The 14,569-nt window shown below is 45.0% G+C and overlaps 1 protein-coding gene across 1 annotated transcript in view; it reads right to left on the bottom strand.

The window, feature by feature from the left end:
- LOC124151954 (protein unc-80 homolog) overlaps positions 1 to 14,569 on the bottom strand; it is a 113,441-nt gene that overhangs the window by 15,152 nt on the left and 83,720 nt on the right. The window contains exons 47-57 of the mRNA XM_048389824.1: positions 14,031 to 14,086; positions 12,720 to 12,905; positions 11,821 to 11,944; positions 10,593 to 10,802; positions 9,265 to 9,360; positions 7,248 to 7,336; positions 6,463 to 6,631; positions 5,485 to 5,646; positions 3,746 to 3,934; positions 1,630 to 1,770; positions 1,109 to 1,458 (exon numbers count right to left, since the gene is read on the bottom strand). Coding sequence (XP_048245781.1) covers positions 1,109 to 1,458; positions 1,630 to 1,770; positions 3,746 to 3,934; positions 5,485 to 5,646; positions 6,463 to 6,631; positions 7,248 to 7,336; positions 9,265 to 9,360; positions 10,593 to 10,802; positions 11,821 to 11,944; positions 12,720 to 12,905; positions 14,031 to 14,086 — 1,772 coding nt within the window. The remainder of the gene's footprint in view (positions 1 to 1,108; positions 1,459 to 1,629; positions 1,771 to 3,745; positions 3,935 to 5,484; positions 5,647 to 6,462; positions 6,632 to 7,247; positions 7,337 to 9,264; positions 9,361 to 10,592; positions 10,803 to 11,820; positions 11,945 to 12,719; positions 12,906 to 14,030; positions 14,087 to 14,569) is intronic.

Below are 14,569 nucleotides of genomic sequence, written 5' to 3'. Positions count from 1 at the left end.
CAAGATGAATGATTAATCTGTTTAGACAAAAACTACAATGGATTAATAATATTCCTGACCAATTTCGAACTACATGTATACGTCACACGATCACCAGTAAGTGTGAAGATCTAGATACTAAGTATCGATCTCTTACTTTGGCGCTAAGCTACATCATTATATCTTACTGCTACGAACAATATATAGTGAGCTAGATGTGCTTAACGCCATTTGAACAGTATTTAGTTACGTCACAGTGTGTCAGTTTCAATAAGGTGGAGAGCCCGAAGTGATGTTGATCGTAGACGTTTACGTGTGAAACCAGGAGTACTGGCATGTTGCCAACAAACCAAGGATCATAATCACAGAACTCTGAGATTGAACTCATGACCAGCTGATCCTGGCAGCAAAAGGAAGACAACTCTCATGCACCTTCAGTCCATCCTATCCTTTGATTCTACATAATCACTGAAGCACTTCAATACCCCAAAGAATAATACTGAGACATTAAACCATAGATTGTGTTCAAGACATTTAACAAAATATCCTCATGTTCTCTTCGTCAGTAGGTTTTATTTGGAGGCAAACTCAACTTGAAGTGAGAAAAATGTGTCATAAAATTTACGCTGCCACTTAGCACATCAAGTCAGTTTTGGCAAGAATGAACTTTCTGGAGATACAGCGTATTGTATTGTATCACTTGGGTTTTTTCGCTTGTCTCCATTCATAAAATACAAAATGTCTTTTGTCATTTTATCATATTCTACTTTTTATCAAACCGGAGGAATTTATTAAAGATAAGCTCTGGGTCTGCAAGAGAGACTACGTCTTGTCCTGATCCAAGTCTTGGACAGAAGCTTTGCCAAATAAACCATCAATAACGCTGAAAATCTTAATCTACTTCAAGTCTCTCATGTTCAAATCTCCAACACATGGTTTGGCGACATGATACACTGGTAAAAAATAACCGTCATGGAGCAAAAATAGAGATGAATATTTAAGCATTAGGCTGCTAAATGATAAAAAAACCAAGAAAATGAGTACATTACATCAACGTTAACAACACAACCGAATACTTGGAACTCTTATGTTCATTAGTACACTAGACACGTGCAGCTTTAGGGTGTACCTTCACTTCCACAGATTCAGGAATGGTTTCGACAGAGCGGGCCACTGCGACCCCCGGGCGGCGGAGCGTGAAGGACGATCGGTCATGGAACACGACCGCTGTGTCAGACATTCTCCCTGGTGTCCGAATCGGCGAGTCTTCACTACTTCCCTCATGGTCGCTCACTTCATACCGGCCACGTCTCGCAGACATGAACCGCCGGATATTGGTCGAGGTCTTGGTTTTGGTACGCTTGATTTTGAAGGTCTTTCTGCTCTTGGCATCTTGTCTTTGTAGGCGATGAGTTCCTGGGTCGGACTCCAGCCCTGCCAGTGCAGCCACGAGGTCCGGGTCGGCCAGACGACCACCGGCTGAAACAGAGAACCAGATAATCAGTTGAAAGCAGTGAGTGACATGTCATACAACGTGAATTCGGAAACAATTCCTTTTGCCCTAGGAGGAGTCATTTCCACTGATCAAATTATTCAAAACAAGACTGAAAAAGAAAACCATCGCAACAATGAAATACTTTGAGAACCTACCTGCTCCATTGGCAGTGTCCACTTCTTCATTCTCAAACACCACTCTGGCAGGGTCATCAAGACTCGTCTGCTTAGACAGGTGCCCTCTCAGACAGATGGTCGCTTGGCGCTGGAGCCGAGGTGAGGTCGGCGTTGGAGGCTCTGAAAACAAGCACATGTCAAATAATCTTTGCAAACTCATAAACACTAGTTTCAAGGATAACTCAAGTCCCTAAAAGACACATAACAGGGTTTGTCAGAAGGTTGTATTGGGTGACTTGGCTGAGGGAGAGTCAACATACAATTCCAGATGAGACCAGGAAAAAAACAATCTCATTAAACTCAGATCTTAGTTCTCGCTATCGCTAAACAAAGATCTGAGGACATCCCATTTGGGGTCACGTCAGAACGACCTTTCATCCGACCAATCACAGCGTCGCTTACCAGATCATTAAAGTGACAGTCGGAATGTGATTTCTCATCATGCAGCCTCGAAATCTTTAAAACGGGGTATTCCGAACGATAGTTAGGGGCTAAACGACTGAATCTATACAATCTAGATCATATATTAGCCATTCGAGAATGTTCTTTTGTTCAGGTATCAAATTTTTAAGCAAGAATTTGTCAAAATATGCTTCGAAGCATAGTCGCCAATTTGAAATTAGTGCCATAAAGCACGAGAAAGCTTCATTCTGATTGGCTAATGTCGACTTCTTGTCAGTAATACCATTAATCGGTCAGAGTTTGCCAAAGGTCGGTCTGACGTGACCCGGTAATGGGATGTCCTCAGATCTTTGCTTAGCGGCAGCGAGAACTAAGATCTGATTTTAATGAGATTGGGAAAAAAATGGTGTTTCTTTGCGTATTACGTATTTGACGTAATAAGCGCCCCCCTCTAATAAGCGCCTACAGTGTTATTTGCTAATACAATGGCTAGAGAACAATCCCAGTTAGCACCCTTTCCGATTGATCAATGTACACAAGACTTATGTATTCATGTATAATACGCACTCGTTTGTTATATGCACCCTTAATTATAGGCAATTTAATTCTCTAAAATATATCTATCGTGTATAATACACACAGATTCTTCTTTCATATCATTTCAGGCTGTCAGCATAAACCACAAAATTTACGATCTTTTAACCTTGTTTTTAATCTCACCAAAATTATATTCTAATAAGAGAGCTCCCTATTTCTAATTTTGAGAGCGCCCTGGGCGATTATTACGTCGAATATGCTTTGTCAAATTGACTGTCTTTTTTACTCAACTCATTTTTATACCTACAATGCCGATATCGTTTCTGAGTTAAGTATGATGATTAGAGTGGTATTTTAGTAATCTGAACCATAAATTCCTGGAAAAATTGATTTTGTCAGATGGAAAACTTGCCACCAGAATTAAGGAATTAAGATTTTTATCCTAAGCACAGCTGGCATATTTTATTGAGGACAACCAGATCGTATTCAAATGTAATGTAAATTTGGTTTTCAAGACACCGGTGAGTGTTTTCGAGACAGCAACCAATCTGGTATCAATTGTTACAAATTTTCACCATGTTTTTCGCCGATTCGTATCTCTTATTATGATCTTGCTTTTTTGTTATTATAGACGTCCCGCATCATATGTTTCGGACAACACATCTGAAGATACAACTCTCTGTGGTCCAATGAACCAGTTCTGCCTCACCTACATATGTAACTTTTGAAGATATTAAAATTATAAACATGACAAAATGTTCATAAATGTCCAGGGGGCATTGGTGGCCCAGTCGTCTAAGGCGCCGCGATTCGCTGTGCAGAGTTGCGTCCCTTGGGCACGCCAGAAACCTATGATTGTGGGTTTAAATCCCGGTTCGCCCCAATTATGTTTATAGGTTTGACAGCACCATACCAGTGCTCGTGGGTTTCACCGAAGTGGTGAACGTCTGAGACCTGCATCACTTCGGGCTTTCCTCCCACATTAAGCTGACACGCCGTGACATAACTGGAATAATGTTAAAAGCAGCGTTAAACTCATATTTCATTAAGTTAAATCCTAGATTGGTAGTCTGCTGTTTAAACAGTGTTTTCAAACCCAGAAAAATCATAACGTTTCAATATGTTTTGGCCATGGAAAGGTTATCATGCGACATACCAGGCGACGTATCATCAACTGTGTTTTTCCTGTTGAACTTCTCCAGGATACGAGTGCCCTCCTTGGTGGAGATGCGCTTGCTGGACTTCCTCCGTGTCACGGTGGGGCTGTCGTTGCCATCACTTGATACCACGGTGGTCTGCCTCATCGGGGCGCTGGAGGTGGTGCTGGACTGGGAGAAGATGGTGCCTGTATACAGAAAGTCAACACTGAATGTTAATATCCCAGCCAAATAGCAAGCTTGTTTGTTGTCTGACACTGCACTCGGCAATATTCCATCATACAGTGTTTGAAATAACTTTAAAACCCAACAAAACAGTCGGGCAGGTGACCCATAAGTGTTGCCTGCCCATCTTCAAGGTTACCTGTCTGCATTCAAGCATGATGAATATTGAAATATAGCAAAACTAAGAGACAAATCAGGTCTTGGTTCAGTTCAAATACTGCAAATACCGTATTCGACGTAATAAGCGCCCCGCTGTAATAAGCGCCCATGGCGATATTTTCTAATATATTGGCAAGTGAACAATCCCAATTAGCCCCACTTCTGATTGATCAATGTACAAAAGACTTATATATTCGTGTATAATACTCACGCGTGTGTTATATACACCCTTAATTATGGGCAATTAAATTCAGGAAAAATATATCTGTCGTATATAAACAGTTCAGGCCGTCAGCATAAACCACGAAATTTATCTTTCAACTCTGTTTTTTCCACCAAAAAAATATTCTAATAAGAGCCCCCTATTTCTATTTTTGAGAGCGCCCTGGGCACTTATTGCGTCGAATATGATAATTCCTTAAGAATCTACAAGGAGTGATGATAAAACTGAATCCATAAGTTGTCTTAAAATTATCTGTTAGACAGGCGAGCATGTGGAGGAAAATTTCATGCAGCCCAACAGAAAAGCTACTAGCCACGGGCAGGCGGGCAGGCAGTTATCGAACACTGCTTCCATATGATGACAAAATGAAAATAATCAAGCAATTGATATGTGGAAAAGATGGTAATGAGATGGCAGCTTGGGTTGTATACTCCCCAGGAAGCTGAGAATGAAAATTATTTCGGGCATACACTACACGTGAAGCTATGCACTTTACAAGAGGAATATTATTATTTATTATATAATGAGCAACAAGTCATGCTGAAGAAGATGAAGAAAACAAAGATGGTAACTTCAATTTGTGACTACATTCAAAGACCTTAGTTTTGATTCTGTAAGTCAAATCCTATTTTGGGGTTTGCAGATTCGTTTTACTGCAGATTACGTAGGGAATATCAAAATAAATTGTGTGTGTGTGTTTGTGTCAGTTTGTGGAAGATATCTGCAAAGGTAAGTGATCACACCCTGATTTTGATTCAAGAGTTTAAAATTCAAGAGTAAGTTTTACACTGACAAAGTCCCAGAATCCCCAGAGGTCAAGGCTACATCTATTGGTTGGTTGGTTTGTTGTTTAACGCCGCACTCAGCAATATTCCAGCTATGTGACAGCGGTCTGTTAATAATCAAGTCTGGACCAGACAATCCAGTGATTAATATCATGAGCATCGATCCACGCAATTGGGATCGATGACATGCATCAACCAAGTCAGGGAGCCTGACCACCCAATCCCGTTAGTCGCCTTTTACGACAAGCAAAGTCACCTTTTACGGCAAGCGTGGGTTGCTGAAGACCTATTCTACCCCGTAATTTTCACGGGTCGCTACATCTACAAAGAAAGGTTTTTCACATACCTCTGCTGGCTCTTTTGCCAACACCGGCCAGGTTAGGTTTGGGGTGTCCGAGGATCTCGGCCGTGATCTCGGTGATGCTGGTCCGTGGACGGTGGTCGGGGTGGGTGTGGGAGTAGTCCGAGTGATCTGTCGCAAAAGTTGCAGTTCTTGATCGGTAACCTGCTGCATAATATGGCTCTTGATTCAAGTGTTTTGGTGAGTTCAAAAATTAGTGGTACGATGACTCAAGCTTACCATCCCTTAAGGAAGATCTGATCACGATCTTCATGGACGTGTCGCTAACACATCCACTATGTAACAGTAATACTTTGATAAGGAGTGCATGTTTGTTTGTTTGTCGTTTAGGCTGCACAAAGCAATATTCAAGCTATATGACCAGACAAACCAGTGATTCATATAAGCAGCGATCCACACGGAAGGGGTATGGATGAAAGTTATACAATCAGCATAGGTTACTGGAGACCAATTCTAAGTTGGAATCCCATTTTTTTGTATGTATATGGTAACACGCATTCACTTTTGTCAGACAAAATTTGTTCATCTTTAGATGTTTGCTGTGCTCTTTTCACAGTTTTGTATGTCAGTTTTAAAAAATAATTTTATAACCATCCCAAAAAAGAGAAATCAATAGTGACAAATTAATTCTGAAATATTTGTTTGGTAAATCTTAATCCACATGTTTCTCTCAAGTGAAACAATCCTTGGGAAATACATTCCATATGTGGTACTGATTAGTGTGTGTGTGTGTGTGCTGTGTGTGTGTGTGTGCTATGTGTGTGTGCTATGTGTGTGTGTGTGTGCTGTGTGTGTGTTATGAGTGTGTGTGCTGTGTGTGTGTGTGTGATGGTGTGTGTGTGTGTGTGTGTGATATGTGTGTGGCTCACCCCCAGTGCTGTGTGTGTGTGTGTGTGTGTGTGTGTGTGTGCTGTGTGCTGTGTGTGTGTGTGTGTGTGTGTGTGTGCTATGTGTGTGGCTCACCCCCAGTGCTGTTGGGCAGGTCGTCGCGGAGAGCCTTCAGGTCTGTGGCCAGGTGCAGCAGGATGGTCCCCACAGACTTGGGGTGGGTGAAGCTGTACCCCATGAGCTTGTCCTTCACGGTCTGCTGGAGGTAGTACTCCTGGGCCGTGTCACAGTTCACCTTCATCATCTGTCAACACGGGATATATACATTGTGTCATGTGTCAACACTGGATATAAACATTGCGTCATCTGTCAACATGGGATATATACATTGTGTCATGTGTCAACACTGGATATATACATTGTGTCATCTGTCAACACGGGATATATACATTGTGTCGTCTGTCAACACGGGATATATACATTGTGTCATCTGTCAACATGGGATATATACATTGTGTCATCTGTCAACACGGGATATATACATTGTGTCATGTGTCAACATGGGATATATACATTGTGTCATCTGTCAACACGGGATATATACATTGTGTCATCTGTCAACACGGGATATATACATTGTATCATCTGTCAACATGGGATATATACACTGTGTCATCTGTCAACACTGGATATATACATTGTATCATCTGTCAACACAGGCTATAGACATTGTGCCATCTGTCAACACAGGATATATACATTGTGTCATCTGTCAATAAAGGCTATATACATTGTGTCATCTGTCAACACAGGCTATATACATTGGGTCCTGTCAACAGAGGTTAATGTATTGTGCCATCTGTCAACACAGGCTATAAACATTATAGTCAGCAACAGGATGGTCTGTGGGTGGAACTCACCCTGAACTGGACAAAGGTCTGCAGCAACAGGAACAAGGACGGTCTGTGAGTGACGAGGAAGTCCAGGAACTTCCACAGTGGCAGGCTCACTGAAACACAACACACAACCAACGCTATACCTGAGCCAAGACTCATTACAGTAAGTCATACAAAACACCCACTCTGCATGTGTGATCATGGTGATGTTTGTTAGAATAGATAATGAGAATGGTACCAACAGTCTGAATTCCAAATTGATGCAGCCCCAAATTTACACATAAACCTAACATTATGCAACCTTGCACACCCAAACAATGCACTGAAGCCAAAGGAGAACAAAGCCAGCTTGAAAAATTTTGATGAAAAGAAATTTTATTTTTTGAAATTTGACAATTTTTATCCTGATCACGTGCCAAATCTAATGTTGTAATGTATGCCAAAATATCAAACTTATTTCAAAGATCTGCAAAGTGTCAACCTCACAAATAATCACATTATTAAAACTTGAAAGCTTGTGCTTAAGTATGATTTTGCAAAAAGTATGTATACTTTAATAATTATTTTGTCCTGAACTCCAGAACTGCCCTGAGACAGGACTTCTTCAGCCCAACCAGACTGGTGGAGGCTCCACCCACCTTCCATCCAACCTTCCACCCACCTTCCATCCAACCTTCCACCCACCTTCCATCAAACCTTCCACCCACCTTCCACCCCACCTGCCACCCACCTTCCATCCAACCTTCCATCCACCTTCCATCCAACCTTCCATCCACCTTCCATCAAACCTTCCACCCACCTTCCATCCACCTTCCACCCACCTTCCATCCAACCTTCCACCCACCTTCCACCCCACCTGCCACCAATACTTCCACCCACCTTCCACCCACCTTCCACCCAACCTTCCACCCACCTTCCACCCAACCTGCCACCCACCTTCCACCCAACCTTCCACCCACCTTCCACCCAACCTTCCATCCACCTTCCATCCAACCTTACACCCACCTTTTACCCCACCTGCCACCCACCTTCCATCCAACCTTCCACCCACCTTCCACCCACCTGGCACCCACCTTCCACCCACCTTCCATCCAACCTTCCACCCACCTGCCACCCCACCTTCCACCCACCTGCCACCCACCTTCCACCCAACCTGCCACCCACCTTCCACCCAACCTTCCATCCAACCTTCCACCCACCTGCCACCCACCTTCCATCCAACCTTACACCCACCTTTTACCCCACCTGCCACCCACCTTCCATCCAACCTTCCACCCACCTTCCACCCACCTGGCACCCACCTTCCACCCACCTTCCACCCACCTTCCACCCAACCTGCCACCCACCTTCCACCCAACCTTCCATCCAACCTTCCACCCACCTGCCACCCACCTTCCATCCAACCTTACACCCACCTTTTACCCCACCTGCCACCCACCTTCCATCCAACCTTCCACCCACCTTCCACCCACCTGGCACCCACCTTCCACCCAACCTTCCATCCACCTTCCATCCAACCTTACACCCACCTTTTACCCCACCTGCCACCCACCTTCCATCCAACCTTCCACCCACCTGGCACCCACCTTCCACCCACCTTCCATCCAACCTTCCACCCACCTGCCACCCCACCTTCCACCCACCTGCCACCCACCTTCCACCCAACCTGCCACCCACCTTCCACCCAACCTTCCATCCAACCTTCCACCCACCTGCCACCCACCTTCCATCCAACCTTACACCCACCTTTTACCCCACCTGCCACCCACCTTCCATCCAACCTTCCACCCACCTTCCACCCACCTGGCACCCACCTTCCACCCACCTTCCATCCAACCTTCCACCCACCTGCCACCCCACCTTCCACCCACCTGCCACCCACCTTCCACCCAACCTGCCACCCACCTTCCACCCACCTTCCATCCAACCTTCCACCCACCTGCCACCCACCTTCCACCCACCTTCCATCCAACCTTACACCCACCTTCCACCCACCTTCCACCCATACTTCCACCCACTTTCCATCCAACCTGCCACCCACCTTTCCCCTTGGACGCCAGCATCTGGATACACTTGGACACTCTGTGCCACTCAGACGCCAGCTGCTTGTCAAAACAGATGAGAAGAATCTCCAGGCCTGAAACGTCAAATGAACATAACCAATAACATCACTTCTACTAACAACTAGCTCTTACTGGAACACAGAAGTTACAAGTATATACTCACAGCCAAAATATATTCAAACCATAGAAACATTTACAGAAGTATGTACGGTAAGAAGAGAAGTTTCCAATGTGTACCAAGTATCTCACCGACATAGGGCACCTGCTGCACTGCTCACCTACATAGGGCACCTGCTGCACTGCTCACCTACATAGGGCACCTGCTGCACTGCTCAACTACATAGCACCTGCTGCACTGCTCACCTACATACTCCATATAGGGCACCTGCTGCACTACTCACCTACATAGGGCACCTGCTGCAATGCTCACCTACATAGGGCACCTGCTGCACTGCTCACCTACATAGGGCACCTGCTGCACTGCTCACCTACATAGGGCACCTGCAGCGCTGCTCACCTACATAGGGCACATGCTGCGCTGCTCACCTACATAGGGCACCTGCTGCAATGCTCACCTACATAGGGCACCTGCTGCACTGCTCACCTACATAGGGCACCTGCAGCGCTGCTCACCTACATAGGGCACATGCTGCGCTGCTCACCTACATAGGGCACCTGCTGCACTGCTCACCTACATAGGGCACCTGCTGCACTGCTCACCTACATAGGGCACCTGCTGCACTGCTCACCTACATACGGCACCTGCTGTTACTCACCTACATAGGGCACCTGCTGTTACTCACCTACATAGGGCACCTGCTGCACTGCTCACCTACATAGGGCACCTGCTGCACTGCTCACCTACATACGGCACCTGCTGTTACTCACCTACATAGGGCACCTGCTGCACTGCTCACCTACATAGGGCACCTGCTGCACTGCTCACCTACATAGGGCACCTGCTGCAATGCTCACCTACATAGGGCACCTGCTGCACTACTCACCAACATACTCCACATAGGGCACCTGCTGCACTGCTCACCTACATAGGGCACCTGCTGCACTGCTCACCTACATAGGGCACCTGCTGTTACTCACCTACATAGGGCACCTGCTGTTACTCACCTACATAGGGCACCTGCTGCACTGCTCACCTACATAGGGCACCTGCTGCACTACTCACCTACATAGGGCACATGCTGCACTGCTCACCTACATAGGGCACCTGCTGCACTGCTCACCTACATAGGGCACCTGCTGCACTGCTCACCTACATACTCCACATAGGGCATCTGTTGGTACTCACCTACATAGGCCACCTGTTGCTGGTGATCGCTGACCAGCTTGGCCGTGTTCTTGTCGGTGTTGGAGAGGCTGCTGCACCTGCCGTACTCGTTGATGGTCAGGGTGTTCTTCGTGTTGTTCTGCGTGGCCGGAGTCTTCGATGACGGACTCAACAGATTGGTGATGAGAGTCAGAATAAACACCACATCTCTCTCTTCCAACTTCGGGATGTCTGGAGTAACATATACAGATGTGTAACAGTGTGTCTGGCAGTGCATGTAACAGTTAAAAGTATGTGTAATACTTTGTTTAACCCCACAACAGCATGCGGAACAGTATTTACAGCACTGTTACAGCATACAGTCTCCCATGTGAACAACATTGCCCCATGCTTGAGTGAGTAAGTGAGTGAGTGGGTGAGTGAGTTAGTGACGGAGTGAGTGATTGAGTGATGGAGTGAGTGACTTTGATTTAACGCCGCTTTTAGCCATATTCCAGCAATATCACGGCAGAAATGGGCTTCATACATTGTACCCATGTCGGGAATCGAACCTGGGTCTTTGGCATAACAAGTGAACGTTTTAACCACTCGGCTACCCGACCGCCCCACCCCATGCTGTACAGATGCTAACATTGTAGTTCTTCAGAAATATGTCATATGCTGCCTTGAAGCTATTCTCTCACAGACTTGTTTCAGGTTGTAAAGGGGGCACAGATGGCCAGTTGTCTAAGGCGCCGCGATTCGCTGTGCAGAGTTGCGACCCTTGGGCATGCCAGAAACCTATGATTGTGGGTTCGAATCCCGGTTTGCCCCGATTATGTTTGTAGGTTGTCAGCACCATACCCGTGCTTGTGGGTTTTACCGAAGTGGTAAACGTCCGAGACCTGCATCACTTCGGGCTTTCCTCCCACATTAAGCTGACATGCGGCAATATAACTGGAATACTGTTAAAAGCGGCATTAACTCACTCACTCCAGGTTGTAAATGCTTTGCATCACCTTCATGTCTGAGACAGATTCTCATCAGGATCTAACCTGTTTTCCCAAACTTAGCCTGAGTACTTGAGTAGCTAGCACAGTCAATCAAAACTTTGTAATCAGAAAAATGTGCCTACATAAATCCCTTTTATATATAAGATTACGAGAGTAAATGGTTGTGATGTTGAACAAATAAACACTTTGCGGTGGCCTATTGAGAAATTATGAGAAGTATTTCTCCTCAGGGTATTATTATCTTTAGCCTGACTCACCTCTCCGACCACACCCAACTCGGATGCAGAGTGGCAAGATGAAGTTGACCAGCATGTTGAGTGTCTTGTCTGTTGTCTGGAACGATGATGGTCCACCGCAGATCTGCTCCAGGGTCCACTGTTCCTGTACAAGTAAAAAAACAGAGCTGTGTGAGATTGAAGCAGGAATACAGAGCTGTGTGAGATTGAAGCCGAAATACAGTGATGTGTGAGATTGAAGCAGAAATACAGAGCTGTGTGAGATTGAATCTGGAATACAGAGCTGTGTGAGACTGAAGCAGAAATACAGAGCTGTGTGAGATTGAAGCAGGCATACAGAGCTGTGTGAGATTGAAGCAGAAATACAGAGCTGTGTGAGATTGAAGCCGAAATACAGAGCTGTGTGAGATTGAAGCAGGCATACAGAGCTGTGTGAGATTGAAGCCGAAATACAGAGCTGTGTGAGATTGAAGCCGAAATACAGAGCTGTGTGAGATTGAACCCGAAATACAGAGCTGTGTGAGATTGAATCTGGAATACAGAGCTGTGTGAGATTAAAGCAGGAATACAGAGCTGTGTGAGATTAAAGCAGGAATACAGAGCTGTGTGAGATTAAAGCAGGAATACAGAGCTGTGTCAGATTAAAGCAGGAATACAGAGCTGTGTCGGATTGAAGCAGAAATACAGAGCTGTGTGAGATTGAAGCAGAAATACAGAGCTGTGTGAGATTGAACCCGAAATACAGAGCTGTGTGAGATTGAAGCAGAAATACAGAGCTGTGTGAGATTGAAGCAGGAATACAGAGCTGTGTGAGATTAAAGCAGGAATACAGAGCTGTGTGAGATTAAAGCAGGAATACAAAACAAATGAACAAACCCACATTCATCACAGATCTTTTCATATTCATCATAGCTACTTACTCCCAGAGCTTGCATCTGCATAGCAACCAGCTTGACGACGGAGGAGCAGAATAAGGCAGGGATCTCGATGTGGCTGGTGCTGTGCTCACTGCGATGGCTGCCGTGCTGGCTGGGGAAGTTGTCCGACATGCTGGAGAAGGAGCTGGACCCAGACAGCAGGATGCTGATCAGGACACTCACCAGGGTCTGCGGGGATCAAAGTGTCGACATTCATGTCAGTTCATACATTAGGATAAGGGAGTGCATGTTGCGCTGACTTAAGCAATATTCAAAGTCTATCATGACAGGGAACTGCAGAAATGACGAACCCATGTTGGGAAATCAAACCCCATAACTCCCATACTCTTAAACTTATGAGTGTCTTTGTGCTAAGACTGCAGTTTGGAACGGGTCCCCTGTGATCAGTTTTCAGGGGAGGCAACTCCATAATTCAAACATTACTTATGAGCATAAAGAAACCAAAGTTCATTTCAGTATTGTCAACAGTCTTTTGCTCTATCATCTTTACCCCATGTACATAGTGTCAACAGGACTGCCTACGTGGTCTAGTGGTAGAGCGGCCGCCAAAAGCGTTGTACCAAAAGACGTTAAAAAATAGTACTCGCTGTTACCCTGCCTGGCATTCAGCATTACAGGGCTAGAACAAGGCCTGGTTAACTCTGAGTCTGAGTGGGGTATTTATGTTAAACTGCAGCATGGTATCTCAGTGGGCTAGCACTAGAAAAATCGGCATTAGTCCGGACTAGTACAAGCAGGCACACACACACACGTGCATGCACGTCGCTACGTAAGTGACATAATCTTGCACATGACTCAAAACCCCTTTTTCACCTCATCTCAAGTATCAACAAAGGGTCAACAAAGGGTCAACAGGGCTTTCTTAGCTGGAGACTAACACGAAACAATTTGGCAATTTTCCTTGGTCTGATGGAACGCAAGAACCTTCTGTTAACCACAGAAGTGTTTTAACCTGTGCGAGAGTCGAGTTCTAAACCCGCAACAAGTGCCATGGTCAAGTTTCCTGATGAACACTGAGTTGGTTGGACTGTGCATGGAGATCCTAGTTGACATGTGACCCAATGATAGACTCAAGCTGCTTCTGATCATAATGTGGTTATCACTCTTAGAATGGCTAAACATTATCACAATATAGCAAACCATATTCAATGCCTGCATTTTGGTTGCTGCGATACTAGGGCTCGACTAGATACATGTTCCCAATGTGCTGATCTATTCCCATTACCCCTAGAATATAATGGATTCTGCCGCGCGGGATCAACAGTGAGATGAAGGTGGACATGGCTCACTCACCTTGAGGTGTGGCAGGTGGGCGATGTACAGGAACTTCCTCAGCGTCAAGTACACACCTACAGACAGACAGACAGAGATACAGACAGATCAGCTGGAGTGCCACAAGTCTGCACAGACACAGTTTTAATCCTTCATGGTATATCAACAAAGCATCGCCACACATCATATTGTGTGTCTATATTTCAACCAAACAAACTTGAGTACAAGAGGTACAGAAGCTCACCTTCACTAAGTGACACAAAAATTGAGTGGTGAAGTTTCATAGTTGCTAACCTTGACCTAGACTAACATTTAGTCTCTGAAATCTTATATTACACAATATCCTTCTTGACTCTGAAAAAAATTAAAAAATTCCCTATGCTGATTTCAGAGGAATAGAGCTAGCTTGAGCTGGCTAGACATGCTTTTGTAGCATTTCTAGATTATGTTTTTTTCATAAAATAAATATATTCCACGGTCATGGTGCAGGACTAACCTTGACCTTGTGGTTCACATCAGATGAACATCTAAATAACTCCTAATAAGTAAATACTCTCTGT

The sequence above is a fragment of the Haliotis rufescens genome, unplaced genomic scaffold (genome assembly GCF_023055435.1).
Source record: "Haliotis rufescens isolate VD_foot unplaced genomic scaffold, xgHalRufe1.0.p SCAF_8, whole genome shotgun sequence".
NCBI classification, from domain to species: Eukaryota; Metazoa; Mollusca; class Gastropoda; order Lepetellida; family Haliotidae; genus Haliotis; species Haliotis rufescens.
This window is presented reverse-complemented; position numbering and strand designations above follow the sequence as displayed.